General features: G+C 41.1%; 1 protein-coding gene across 1 annotated transcript in view; it reads right to left on the bottom strand.

Moving 5' to 3' along the window:
* Window positions 1–15,412, bottom strand: part of TRIM24 (tripartite motif containing 24) — a 467,748-nt gene that overhangs the window by 29,686 nt on the left and 422,650 nt on the right. Inside the window, exons 6-8 of the mRNA XM_053719682.1 lie at window positions 1,811–2,124; window positions 1,135–1,264; window positions 908–982 (exon numbers count right to left, since the gene is read on the bottom strand). Of these exons, the coding sequence (XP_053575657.1) occupies window positions 908–982; window positions 1,135–1,264; window positions 1,811–2,124 (519 nt within the window). The remainder of the gene's footprint in view (window positions 1–907; window positions 983–1,134; window positions 1,265–1,810; window positions 2,125–15,412) is intronic.

The following is a 15,412-nucleotide window of genomic DNA, read 5'->3' on the forward strand; positions in this document are numbered from 1 at the left end:
GCTGGCTTACCGGATCCCATAGGGAAAATGACAGCTTCCAGCATTACATCGTCTTGTTAGAATGTGTCATACCTCAAGCAGCAAGAGACTGCACACTGTTCCCCCAACTGAAGTTAATTGCTCTCAACAGTCCTGTGTGGAACAGCCATGGATTTTAGTTACGGTTGCTAAAATCATTTTCCTCATACAAACAGAAATCTTCATCTCTTTTCTGTTTCTGAGTAAATAGTACATACCAGCACTATTTCAAAATAACAAACTCTTGATTGAATAATAAAAAACTACAGTTAAACACTAAAAAACTCTAAGCCATCTCCGTGGAGATGTTGCCTGTACAACGGCAAAGAGAATGACTGGGGTAGGCGGAGCCTAGGAGGGATCATGTGACCAGCTTTGCTGGGCTCTTTGCCATTTCCTGTTGGGGAAGAGAATATCCCACAAGTAAGGATGACGCCGTGGACCGGACACACCTATGTTGGAGAAAAAAGGTTTCGTATCCCTTTAACGGGTTTTGGTGTCAAAGAACAAAAACAAATAACTTTCATATAAAACAATAAACCTAGAGGACTTTTCATACATTTTATACTCTGTTGATGGTATAAGAAGAAACATCAATTTAAAGTATACTGTCCCTTTAAGCAAGTACAGAGAACGAGGGGAGCCATTTGAGATAGCATATCCTCAAGCGTGTAGACAAATGTATAGGGGTCATATGAATGAAAAGCTGAAGGATAATATACATAATCACACCAATACACAATTCATAAAAAGCAAGACTAAGTGTAAATATTAAGTGATATTAAATGTTTTACAGAGAGAAAAAAAAAACACCTTTATATTAATATATGCTTCTAAAGAAAGAAAAGTTTACAGTAAGGGATAGGACGAAAAAACATCAGTTACTTACAGTAAGTGGAACAGGGTCTTGAAACGCAAGGCTCATCTCATTGCAGAAGAGGTACAACAAGATTCTTTCACATTTCTATAGAAAGAAATTACATAGATTACATACTGTCTATTGCTACCATCATAGAGGATATAGCAGTTAATGTTAGTTCAATGTTTATGAATTTTGAATTTAGAGTTGCTCAGATTAAGGAGGGGGGGGGGGGGGGATGCCAAAATTATACCTACCCTCTGGTCAATTGGTGTTAAACCACTTAATCCGCCTTGCTTTCTTTTCTCTGTCAAAGATGGATCATCACAATCATATTCTACTTCTGGTCTCGAAAGGTCACGACAGAAGGTACAGATCCATTCCCCACTAAGGGAAAAATGAGACACATGAAGATCCTTGATGTACAGAATAGTTTATTCACAGATGTACATTTCATGCAGATGCGGGACAACAAATTACAGTATAAATGAACTAGTGCAAACATACGCAAATTCTAAGTGTTCTAGACATGTCTCTAATACCAAAGAAAGCAGATGAGTTTAGGTGGTATCCATATAAAAAAAATGAGTAAACTCATTCAACTTGTGCTTTAGAACTTTACACCTTTCATAGGCATAAGGTTCCATTACATATCACACAAAATTAACAATGCAAAGAGTAAAAATGGCACGATGATTGATATCATGTAAAGAACAAAAGTCCAAATATGAATGCAATTCTACCTTTCTTGTTGCCGGATCATACTAGCACACAAAAAATTACATCCAAAAATATATAAATGCACAAAATGGACAGACTAGCCAAAAAGGCATGAAAGTTAGCTAGCACACACACTTTTTTGTATTTACATGGTTGCTTTCCACATGCTTTTCCCTGATTAGTGGGAAGACTAATTTATTCACACTGGTTTACCTTGGAAAGTTCATAAGCGTAGGCACATGACAGGATAGATGAAAGACTTTGGGACATTTCTCACAGCACAACAGCTCCCCTCCATTCTGGCACACTGCACACCAGTCTTCATTTGGGTCATCCTCTTTCCCACTCTCAGCTGGGCGACCTTGATTTGTCCAGTCAACTGTGCCTGAAAACGGGCTCTCTTGTGTGACATGGCTATCTCCGGTGCTATCAGGAGCATCTCTTCGAGGGGCAGCATCAGGTTTGGATGTCCGGTTACTGTTGCTGTCAAGCAACATGGATGTCAAGATGCTTCCTGAATAATCAGCCTAGGATAAGAAAAAAAAGAAAAAAACTCAAGTATAAAAAGTTATACTGAATGTCTTAGGAATGAAAACTTGGGATCACTTAAAATAAAATTGTTAGAGCTTTAGTGCCGCTAATGGTCTTTTATACTTTTTATTTTTGGTGCATTCAGTGTCTGGAAATTTCCTGAGAGGAATTATATGCATAATATATAGCAGCCATATCACATCAATCATGTCACATGTGGGCATTGTAGTATAACTTGCCCTGCTGATCAGATGGCCCTCAATTGCCACTATGCATAAGGGAGAAATTTGTAGGATTTATGGATGACTGTCAGAGCAAGGCATTTTTTTTTTACTAAGCTAGACAGACCATCCTGCAGAAACAGGTCTGTTTGTTAATTTATTGATTTAATCCTTTAAAAACAAATTTCATGCTTACCTAATAAATTAATTTGTTATATTATGGTAAGCCATGAGACACTAAATGCGGGAAATTAAACCCAAGCAGTGAATTCCACTGGAACACCAGGTGAGGGAAGGGGGAGACAAACCGTTACGGCAGTTATGTTACTGATCAGGCACTATTAAAAACAAAAGAAGCGAACTGAAAGAATAAGCAAAAATTCATCTAGTTGAAAAGCAACCCACCTTCAAATAAGCATTATGGATCAAAACATTCAATAAAGAAATGACAACAGGTTTCTGTCTAAACCAGAAAAGAAAAATAGAAGTTTGTCTACAAATCTCAGAAGTGACTACATAATTCTTCAAAGCTTCAACATCATCCAAGTTATAAAGAAGCCTCTCTTGAGAAATCTTAGGACAAAAAAAATGGACAAATAAATCCCAATTGAAATAATCCAAAGACAAAACCCTAGATAAAGACAAAACTACCTTGTCCAGATGAAAAATACAAGGAGAAACACATGAAAGAGCAAAAAATATAACTACATTTTCTAGCAGAAGAGAAAGTCAAATGATATAAAGCCTCCCAATAAAGAAGCTCAATATAATGCATAGTAGGGTTGTGCAATATGGGGGGAAAAATGAATATCGCGATTTTTAAAAAATAACTGTTTAACATACATTTCTCAATAAAAAAAATGCATAAACTGAAACATACCTGTGTGCATTCCAATTGTGGCTGGAATGTCTCTTTAAACAGTCACAACAGAAGGCAATCATTTAAGGAAGTACACCAGACCACGCAGGTTTCAGTAAACTTTAGATGTTCCTGCTTTTACTACTTTCCCAGCAAGTGCATAAATACCAGCAGGGTCTTTATTGATCAAATACTTTAATTTGAATCAAGGTTGCGGTATTACTATGTTTTAAAAGTCTAAATACCAAATCCTAAGCAAAACCAAGAATGTCAAAAAGATAAGCAATCTTCATGTGGAACAAACTGAAAGAGAAGTCTAATGCTTCAAAGAACTGGCAGATACATTCTTATCTAAGCCATCCAGCAAAAAAATGAAAAATCTTAGGAATTCTAATAGAATGCCAAGACAAAAACCATACACGAAGAAATAAATGCCCTCCGGACCTAATGAAAAAACAAAACAAACAAAAAAAACTTCCTAGTCACAGGTTTGCAGGCCTATATCAAAATTACAAAAAAACAGAATTTATGCTTACCTGATAAATTACTTTCTCCAACGGTGTGTCCGGTCCACGGCGTCATCCTTACTTGTGGGAATATCTCTTCCCCAACAGGAAATGGCAAAGAGTCCCAGCAAAGCTGGCCATATAGTCCCTCCTAGGCTCCGCCCACCCCAGTCATTCGACCGACGGACAGGAGGAAAAATATAGGAGAAACCATATGGTACCGTGGTGACTGTAGTTAGAGAAAATAATTAATCAGACCTGATTAAAAAACCAGGGCGGGCCGTGGACCGGACACACCGTTGGAGAAAGTAATTTATCAGGTAAGCATAAATTCTGTTTTCTCCAACATTGGTGTGTCCGGTCCACGGCGTCATCCTTACTTGTGGGAACCAATACCAAAGCTTTAGGACACGGATGAAGGGAGGGAGCAAATCAGGTCACCTAAACGGAAGGCACCACGGCTTGCAAAACCTTTCTCCCAAAAATAGCCTCCGAAGAAGCAAAAGTATCAAATTTGTAAAATTTGGCAAAAGTGTGCAGTGAAGACCAAGTCGCTGCCTTACATATCTGGTCAACAGAAGACTCGTTCTTGAAGGCCCATGTGGAAGCCACAGCCCTAGTGGAGTGAGCTGTGATTCTTTCAGGAGGCTGCCGTCCGGAAGTCTCATAAGCCAATCGGATGATGCTTTTAAGCCAAAAGGAAAGAGAGGTAGAAGTCGCTTTTTGACCTCTCCTTTTACCAGAATAAACAACAAACAAAGAAGATGTTTGTCTGAAATCTTTTGTAGCCTCTAAATAGAATTTTAGAGCACGGACTACGTCCAAATTGTGTAACAAACGTTCCTTCTTTGAAACTGGATTCGGACATAAAGAAGGTACAACTATCTCCTGGTTAATATTCTTGTTAGAAACAACCTTTGGAAGAAAACCAGGCTTAGTACGCAAAACCACCTTATCTGCATGGAACACCAGATAGGGCGGAGAACATTGCAGAGCAGATAACTCTGAAACTCTTCTAGCAGAAGAAATAGCAACCAAAAACAAAACTTTCCAAGATAGTAACTTAATATCTATGGAATGTAAAGGTTCAAACGGAACCCCTTGAAGAACTGAAAGAACTAGATTTAGACTCCAGGGGAGGAGTCAAAGGTCTGTAAACAGGCTTGATCCTAACCAGAGCCTGAACAAATGCTTGAACATCTGGCACAGCTGCCAGTCTTTTGTGTAGTAAGACAGATAAAGCAGAGATCTGTCCCTTTAGAGAACTTGCAGATAATCCTTTCTCCAAACCTTCTTGTAGAAAGGAGAGAATCTTAGTAATTTTTATCTTATTCCATGGGAATCCTTTGGATTCACACCAACAGATATATCTTTTCCATATTTTATGGTAAATCTTTCTAGTTACCGGTTTTCTGGCCTGAACCAGAGTATCTATCACAGAATCTGAAAACCCAAGCTTCGATAGAATCAAGCGTTCAATTTCCAAGCCGTCAGCTGGAGGGAGACCAGATTTGGATGTTCGAATGGACCCTGAACAAGAAGGTCCTGTCTCAAAGGTAGCTTCCATGGTGGAACCGATGACATATTCACCAGGTCTGCATACCAAGTCCTGCGTGGCCACTCAGGAGCTATCAAGATCACAGAGGCCCTCTTCTGTTTGATCCTGGCTACCAGCCTGGGAATGAGAGGAAACGGTGGAAATACATAAGCTAGGTTGAAGGTCCAAGGTGCTACTAGTGCATCGACTAGAGTCGCCTTGGGATCCCTGGATCTGGACCCGTAGCAAGGAACCTTGAAGTTCTGACGAGACGCCATCAGATCCATGTCTGGAATGCCCCATAATTGAGTTAGTTGGGCAAAGATCTCCGGGTGGAGTTCCCACTCCCCCGGATGGAATGTCTGACGACTCAGATAATCCGCTTCCCAGTTTTCCACACCTGGGATGTGGATCGCAGATAGGTGGCAGGAGTGATCCTCCGCCCATTGAATTATTTTGGTCACTTCTTTCATCGCCAGGGAACTCCTTGTTCCCCCCTGATGATTGATATACGCAACGGTCGTCATGTTGTCTGATTGGAATCTTATGAATCTGGCCTTTGCTAGCTGAGGCCAAGCCCTGAGAGCATTGAAGATCGCTCTTAGTTCCAGAATGTTTATCGGGAGAAGAGACTCTTCCCGAGACCATAGTCCCTGAGCTTTCAGGGACTCCCAGACCGCTCCCCAGCCCACTAGACTGGCGTCGGTCGTGACAATGACCCACTCTGGTCTGTGGAAGCTCATTCCCTGGGATAGATGGTCCAGGGTCAGCCACCAACGGAGTGAATCTCTGGTCTTCTGATCTACTTAAATCATTGGAGACAAGTCTGTATAATCCCCATTCCACTGTTTGAGCATGCACAGTTGTAATGGTCTTAGATGAATTCGTGCAAAAGGAACTATGTCCATTGCTGCAACCATCAACCCTACTACTTCCATGCACTGCGCTATGGAAGGACGTGGAACAGAATGAAGAACTTGACAAGTGCTTAGAAGTTTTGACTTTCTGACCTCTGTCAGAAAAATCCTCATTTCTAAGGAATCTATTATCGTTCCCAAGAAGGGAACTCTTGTTGACGGAGACAGAGAACTTTTTTCTATGTTCACCTTCCATCCGTGTGATCTGAGAAAGGCCAGAACGATGTCTGTATGAGCCTTTGCTTTTGACAGGGACGACGCTTGTATTAGAATGTCGTCCAAGTAAGGTACTACTGCAATGCCCCTCGGTCTTAGAACCGCTAGAAGGGACCCTAGTACCTTTGTGAAAATCCTTGGAGCAGTGGCTAACCCGAATGGGAGTGCCATAAACTGGTAATGTTTGTCCAGAAAGGCGAACCTTAGGAACTGATGATGATCTTTGTGGATAGGAATATGTAGGTACGCATCCTTTAGATCCACGGTAGTCATAAATTGACCTTCCTGGATAGTGGGTAGAATCGTTCGAATGGTTTCCATCTTGAACGATGGTACCCTGAGAAATTTGTTTAGGATCTTCAAATCCAAAATTGGTCTGAAAGTTCCCTCTTTTTTGGGAACTACGAACAGATTGGAATAAAATCCCATTCCTTGTTCCTTTATTGGAACTGGGTGTATCACTCCCATCTTTAACAGGTCTTCTACACAATGTCTCTTTATTTGGTTTAAGGATAAGTGAGACATGTGGAACCTTCCCCTTGGGGGTAGTTCCCTGAATTCCAGAAGATAACCCTGAAAAACTATTTCTAGCGCCCAGGGATCCTGAACATCTCTTGCCCAAGCCTGAGCAAAGAGAGAGAGTCTGCCCCCTACTAGATCCGGTCCCCGATCGGGGGCTACTCCTTCATGCTGTTTTGTTAGCAGCAGCAGGCTTCTTGGCCTGCTTACCCTTGTTCCAGCCTTTCCAGGCTGGTTTGGGTTGTGAGGTATTACCCTCTTGCTTAGAGGATGCAGAATTAGAGGCTGGTCCGTTCCTGAAATTGCGAAAGGAACAAAAATTAGACTTATTCTTGGCCTTGAAGGGCGTGGCCCTTTCCCCCAGTGATGTCTGAGATAATCTCTTTCAATTCTGGTCCAAATAGAGTTTTACCTTTTAAAGGTATGTTAAGCAATTTTGTCTTGGATGACACATCCGCTGACCAAGACTTTAGCCAAAGCGCTCTGCGCGCCACGATTGCAAACCCTGAATTTTTCGCCGCTAATCTAGCTAATTGCAAAGCGGCATCTAAAATAAAAGAGTTAGCCAACTTAAGTGCGTGAACTCTGTCCATAACCTCCTTATATGGAGTCTCTACTGAGCGACTTTTCTAGTTCCTCGAACCAGAACCACGCTGCTGTAGTGACAGGGACAATGCACGAAATGGGTTGTAGAAGGTAACCTTGCTGTACAAAAATCTTCTTAAGCAAACCCTCCAATTTTTTATCCATAGGATCTTTGAAAGCACAACTATCCTCGATAGGAATAGTAGTGCGTTTGTTTAGAGTAGAAACTGCCCCCTCGACCTTAGGGACTGTCTGCCATAAGTCCTTTCTGGGGTCGACCATAGGAAATAATTTCTTAAATATAGGGGGGGAACAAAAGGTATGCTGGGCTTTTCCCACTCCTTATTCACTATGTCCGCCACCCGCTTGGGTATAGGAAAAGCGTCGGGGTGCACCGGAACCTCTAGGAACTTGTCCATCTTGCATAATTTCTCTGGAATCACCAAGTTGTCACAATCATCCAGAGTAGATAACACCTCCTTAAGCAGTGCGCGGAGATGTTCTAATTTAAATTTAAATGTCACAACATCAGGTTCAGCTTGTTGAGAAATTTTTCCTGAATCTGAAATTTCCCCATCTGACAAAACCTCCCTCATGGCCACTTCAGATTGGTGTGAGGGTATGACAGAACAATTATCATCAGCGCCCTCCTGCTCTTCAGTGTTTAAAACAGAGCAATCGCGCTTTCTCTGATATGTAGGCATTTTGGATAAAATATTTGCTATGGAGTTATCCATTACAGCCGTCAATTGTTGCATGGTAATAAGCATTGGCGCGCTAGATGTACTAGGGGCCTCCTGCGTGGGCAAAACTGGTGTAGACACAGTAGGGGATGATGTAGTATGTTTACTCCCCTCATCTGAGGAATCATCTTGGGCAATTTCATTATCTGTGGCAGTACTGTCCTTACTTTGTTTGGACGCTATGGCACAATTATCACACAAATTTAAATGGGGAGACACATTGGGTTTCATACATATAGAACATAGCTTATCCGAAGGCACAGACATGTTAAACAGGCTTAAACTTGTCAATAAAGCACAAAAAACGTTTTAAAACAAAACCGTTACTGTCTCTTTAAATTTTAAACAGAAAACACTTTATTACTGAATATGTGAAAAAGTATGAAGGAATTGTTCAAAAATTACCACTGTGTCTTAAAGCATTAAGAGTATTGCACACCAAATTTCAGAGCTTTAACCCTTAAAATAACGGAACCGGAGCCGTTTACAAATGTAACCCCTATACAGTCCCAGCTATAGCCTTTGCTGAGACCCAACCAAGCCCAGAGGGGAATACGATACCAAGTGACGCCTTCTAGAAACTTTTCCAGCTACTTTCAGATCCTCACACATGCATCTGCATGTCCTGCTCTCAAAAAACAACTGCGCAGTAATGGCGCGAAAATGAGGCTCAGCCTACAACTGGGAAGGCCCCCTGACTGGAAAAGGTGTCTAACATAGTGCCTGCCGTTAATAAAAAAAACAAAAAAAAACTCTTAACCATCTCCGTGGAGATGTTGCCTGTGCAACGGCAAAGAGAATGACTGGGGTGGGCGGAGCCTAGGAGGGACTATATGGCCAGCTTTGCTGGGACTCTTTGCCATTTCCTGTTGGGGAAGAGATATTCCCACAAGTAAGGATGACGCCGTGGACCGGACACACCAATGTTGGAGAAAAATTTTTTGGAAAAAAAACTCTAACTTGAGATCCAGAAACCTAAAGACAGGAAGAGACCATGAAGAGCATCTGGATATCTGAACTAGTGAGTGCTGCTGAAGCATGAACTAAGATCATCACCCAGGAAAGGAAACACCACAATATCCCGAGATCTGATAATAGAAAAAGGGTACCCTGAACCTAAGAACATTTTCATTTAAATCTATTGAGAACATAAACTGACCTTGCTGAGCAAAAAGCAGAATAGCCCAAATAAACTTCATTTTAAAGGAAGAAACTCTTAGAAACTAGTTCAGAACTTTAAATCTAGAACTGATCTAAAAATTCCTTCCTTCTTTGGAACAATGAAAATATTTCAATAAAACCCTATTCACTGTTTCAAGAAAGGAACAAGAACAATAACTCCCATAAGCCTTCACATGATTTATCAGAACATTGAACAGAATAAACCTTCTGGCAGGCCCTGCTCTAAAACTTATATAGAAATCCTGATAAACTGAATTTAGAACCCAGGGATCCTGAACAAACTGTAACCAAGCCTCCTGAAAAAGACGCAACCTGACCCCTACCAGAGCCTCTGTATCGGGGTCATACCATCATGCAGACTTGGATAAGGGAGTAGATTTTTTGTTGTTTTTAAGACTGCTTAGACCTGTAACAATTTGAATTTGGCTTCTAGGCAGACTGCTTCTGAGCAAAGGAGTTTCCCGTTTCAAATTCTGGCAAACAAAAAAATAATAAAAGCTAGTTTTACCTTTAGACCTCCTTAAGGAATAAAAGCTTCCTTGCCTCTAGTCACAGCAGAGATAAAGTAATCCAAACCAGAAACAAAACAACAACATCTCTCCCTGAAGAGAGAGAAATAAAAGCCTGGATATAAAAAAACAAATCAGCAGACCAAAACTTTAACCATAAAGCCCTACTTTAAAATACTGCAAAATAAATAATCTAAATAATGTAGCGCACTAAGCCAAAAAGGAAAAATAAGGAAATAATAGTGCCAAGCCTACGTGTACAGTCGGAGGGGTTTAAAAGGGCTATTTATTTGACAAAATATAAGAAATATGAATTTTGCACATACCTAGAAAATAATGCTACATTAAGGTCTCTAGTAACCCTGGAGAGTGCTAAATTTAAAGAGAGAAAGTAACCCCAAATGTATTAAGTGCATAAAAACTGCTATAGGAATTGTGTGGCACATAAATTTAGGTCTCCAGACTGTGAATCATGCGTGCATATTCATACTAATAGCTAGTGGGCGCTGAAGTTGCAGCACCTTCGTCCACTTTGATTTCCCCAGTTGCAGACAACTACATCAGGTAGAGGGGATCATCTTAGATAGTGAAATCTCAATGCCGGCAGATAAATCTAAACTAAAAAGGACTGTGGCATTTCCACACTGGCTGAAAACTCTTGTCTTCTACTCTAACCTTGTAGGAACTCTGAGGGGAAATGGCTCTCAGATCAATAAGGAAACCATATCAATGACAAGAAGATTAGCACTTCAAAAATTACCTAACTCCATCTTGGAGTAAACAAAAATGACTGAGGATTCAGGGTAAGTGGGAGGGAATTAAGCTCTGGTATTTTGGGGTGTTTTTGACTCCTAGTGGACTAAGGTGTAATTCCTACATGCGAGATCTTGTGGAGTTGCTGATGAAATAAATAACTTGTTATAATATAAAATGTGTGGCCTGGGAGCTTTACACAAGAATAACTAACTAAATGTACTTAAGTGTAACATAGTACAAATAATCCAGAAGATAAAAGTCCCCTATAAAAATACATTATAAGCAATGTAAACATAGAAGAAAGAGAAGGTAGGAGAGTAAAATAGTAAAATATGAGGGGGGCGGAGCTAACTGTGGAGCTGAATGGACGTGTATCATAAGAGCTCCAGCTAAATTATGCTAAAAAAGTAACCTTAGTGCCCATTCAAGCTCATATTTGACTTCAAAAGGGGGAATTCTGGATGCCCGTGAAACCTACACAACCCAGCTCCAAACAGGGAACGATAGATAGACGGTTTCTCACTTTCACGGAGCATGTTCTGCTGTGGAGACGCCTGAGAACGGCCATCTTTCTTCTTTAGCCTACGCAGCAATTAAAAGTACAGAATGAACCCAGCTAAAGTCTAACCTACTGTATCCTGCACTAGGATAATTACTCATCCAGAAGTGGGAGTTAATGAGACAATCTCATTGAAATAAGAGACCCGCCACAACCATGGAGGTGCAGAACCTCGAAGAAACTCTGACTCGGCTGCTAGAGGATCATTTCGCAAAGCTCCATCGCCTGATCAGGGTAAGCTTTACTGAACAACATGTCTTGTCAGAGCAGGAGCGGGCCGACCTCACTGTTCCCCAACGGAGAATGGGGCAACCCACCGAGAGAGCCTTACTAGCAGATGGGGGAACGGAAGATGCTCTGATTCAGCGATCTAATGTGGCCACAGTTGAGCGCACAACCATGTCCCGGCAGCCAACTATAGGGAAAGTGAGTGAACCTGCGACTATGGAGGCTATGTGTCTTGAAGTGGGGGACAGGCAGCCCCTGAGAGAGGTTATCATCGCAAAGTTCTTACCGGCTATGGAAAATCACACAGGACTGCTGAACACCGATGTTAGCTTTGCCACGAATGTAAGTAAAGGGGCCCCAGGGCGGGGAGAAGCAGAGACGGTCTTTCTGGTTCCATCTGTGACAACGGCCTCAATTCCTATAACATGTCCAGTCATGGAATATTGCAACAACCTCAGTGATCGAGATCTAATTGCCCAATTTCTGAAGCCTGTGTTAGAGGGCCTTGCAGGCAGTACATTTCGGCCTTTCGATCCCGGTGGCGGTGTGAGTCAAGTTTTGCCCCGACATCCTTTTGACAGCTGAGGTACTTACTGCTTAAACTTTCTACTCCCGATAAAGACCTATGTGTCTGATTCAAGAGGCAATCGTCGGGGGTTATATTAATATGCCTTATTAGAAGTTGGACATTTCTAACCCAGCTGTTTTTACATTGACCGCACTGCAGTCTACTCTTTATGTTTTGTATAGCCTTACTTGCTGCTCTGAAGACCTATTTTAGAGCTCAGTCTGGATAATCTATATATGCAAGAGAAGAAAAATGCTTTGGCTATAATATAGGAATATGCCCTATCTGAGGGAGACTAGGCAGGAATCAAGCCTTTAATGTTTATATTAATACTAGTAAGTCCTGGTTTTATATAAGTGGTCATTTGTCTTATGCACTATGTTTTAGCCAGAGGATGTAGCCCCCACTACCTAGACATTTAGTGTTAAAATATATGACAATCATATTTCAGTGGTCTGTCTCCCTGGCTACATAACGGGTACTGCCCAATAAGGAGCTTATACTGGCTCATAGATATTAGTAGCATAACGTTATTGTGCACTTCATACAGATTGTTATTGTATATATGTTACCTGCATAATTACTGTAAGCATACTTCATGTTTATTGCTGCTCACAACCCTTATCCCAATGCTGTCTCACTATGCCATTATTTGTTACGGGAACTTTCCTTAAGTTCCTATGTCGATACCATTAGCTCAGGTTCATTCCTATTGTGTTACATTTTTAATATGCTAGTGTTAACATGTTCTATGTTCTGGCTCACCATACTAAGCGCCCCAAAAATAGGTGTTTCAAGCGCATAATAATACAGTCTGGGTCACCCCATTTCTCTTGTAGGTAGCATCCCAGGGAGCATGATATAGTCCCACCTAGGGTCAGCCCTGATAGTATTATTGTGGGACCTTGATGTTGCTCTATCTTGTAGTTTGCTTTGCCTATGCAGTTTGCCGTTGGCTATTTCCAATATAGGTTGCGGACATCTTATCTGTTTATCCTTCCCGTGGGTTAGGGGAGAGCCCTGGGGGAGATGTTTTCGTAAATTTGTGAAATTGATGTCATGGCAGCGATATTATAATTCTACCAACTGTGGGTCATAAGCACGACACTTTTAATGATAATTGTCATATCATCCTTATGAGTCTGTCCGCTCTGGGGGTGAGAGAGGGCCCTCAGTGGGGACGAGTATATTTCTAGCAGTGTCGTAACCTAAGTATCATTATTACACTTAGCCCAAGATAACATTTACACAATATTTGTTTCTCCTTCTGGGCCAGTGGCCAGGGCCCTGAGGGAGTCCTTGTAAAGGAAGCATAACCCACGAACATACAAACGTTTTGTTAATTATCACGAGATCCCTAAGTTGCATACGGCAGCTGAACATTGTACTACAAACACATCCACTCAAGACTGATCTTAGCTTAAACTATGTAATCTAGAGAGGCTATACAGTTAAGCCCCATAGTAAGGTAGAAGGGTTCTCAGCCTTGCAGGATGCCCAGGTTTTTGTTATGCGTTTTAGTTTTAAAGAAAGTTATGGAAATTATTTTATGCCTAGAACAAGCAACACCTATCTTTACCTCTTATACTCTGTTCAGCCTAACAACCCTTATGTTTATAGACATGAGATACCCAGCATTAGCCCACCTCCTCCCCCCCCCTAAAGCAGAACCCACTCCAGGGTTCAAACTAGGCGGACTACTTTCGCCTCAATCTTTCTTATTTTATAAAATATGCGTTCTCACAGAATTGAACTTTATTACTTATTCATTGGGTATGGAACTACGATTTATATAAAGTTGTTTTCCTGTGTGTTTAATGTACGTTATTCCTCCCTGGATATATTTGTATGAACTTCATGTTTACAGATACTTGAGCAGGGGTCCTGCGCGTCCCCAATTGTTACCTTTTTCTTTTAAATCAAATAAAAACTATTAAACTTAAAAAAAAAAAAAAAAAAATTGTAAAATATTAATTTTCAATTATTCTCTCTACATGTTGGGCAGAGCCAGAGATAAGATAAGAAAGCATGAGTGCATAAATAAGGAGATCTGATTTACCTGTAAAGGAGCAATGTTTCATGCATTTTATATTATGCTGCTGGTAAGTCAATGGAAACACATTAAGGGGAAACCAATGTTACTGAACACTGTCCCTTTAACTTAGGATGCTTTAAAGGGACATATACCAGTCAAAATGTAAATGCACAGATGAAATACTTCTAGTAAAAGTCATCACTTTTAGTGTTAACATTTTTCTCTGCATGTACAGGTGAAACTCGAAAAATTTGAATATTGTGCAAAAGTTCATTTATTTCACTAATGCAACTTAAAAGGTGAAACTAATATATGAGAGAGACTCATTACATGCAAAGCAAGATAGTTCAAGACGTGATTTGTCATAATTGTGATTATTATGGCTTACAGCTCATGAAAACCCCAAATCCACAATCTCAGAAAATTAGAATATTGTGAAAAGGTGCAACATTCTAGGCTCAAAGTGTCCCACTCTAATCAGCTAATTAAGCCATAACACCTGCAAAGGGTTCCTGAGCCTTTAAATGGTCTCTCAGTCTGGTTCAGTAGGAATCACAATCATGGGAAAGACTGCTGACCTGACAGTTGTGCAGAAAACCATCATTGACACCCTCCATAAGGTGGGAAAGCCTCAAAAAGGTAATTGCAAAACAAAATTGGATGTTCCCAAAGTGCTGTATCAAAGCACATTAATAGAAAGTTATGTGGAAGGAAAAAGTGTGGAAGAAAATGGTGCACAAGCAGCAGGGATGACCGCAGCCTGGAGAGGATTGTCAGGAAAAGGCCATTCAAAAGTGTTGGGGACTTTCACAAGGAGTGGACTGAGGCTGGAGTCAGTGCATCAAAAGCCACCACACACAGACTGATCCTGGACATGGGCTTCAAATGTCGTATTCCTCTTGTCAAGCCACTCCTGAACAAACGTCAGAAGCGTCTTACCTAGGCTAAAGAAAAACAGACCTGGTCTGTTGCTCAGTGGTCCAAAGTCCTCTTTTCTGATGAGAGCAAATTTTGCATCTCATTTGGAAACCCAGAGAATGGAGGAAGAATGGATAGGGACACACTGCAAGATGCTTGAAGTCCAGTGTGAAGTTTCCACAGTCTGTGTTGATTTGGGGAGCCATGTCATCTGCTGGTGTTGGTCCACTGTGCTTCATTAAGTCCAGGGTCAACTAAGCCGTCTACCAGGAGATTTTGGAGCACTTCACGCTTCCTTCCACAGACGAGCTCTATGGGGATGTTGACTTCATTTTCCAGCAGGACTTGGCACCTGCCCACACTGCCAAAAGCACCAAAACCTGGTTCAATGACCGTGGGATTACTGTGATTGATTGGCCAGCAAAC

Source organism: Bombina bombina, chromosome 6 (genome assembly GCF_027579735.1).
Source record: "Bombina bombina isolate aBomBom1 chromosome 6, aBomBom1.pri, whole genome shotgun sequence".
Taxonomy (NCBI): domain Eukaryota; kingdom Metazoa; phylum Chordata; class Amphibia; order Anura; family Bombinatoridae; genus Bombina; species Bombina bombina.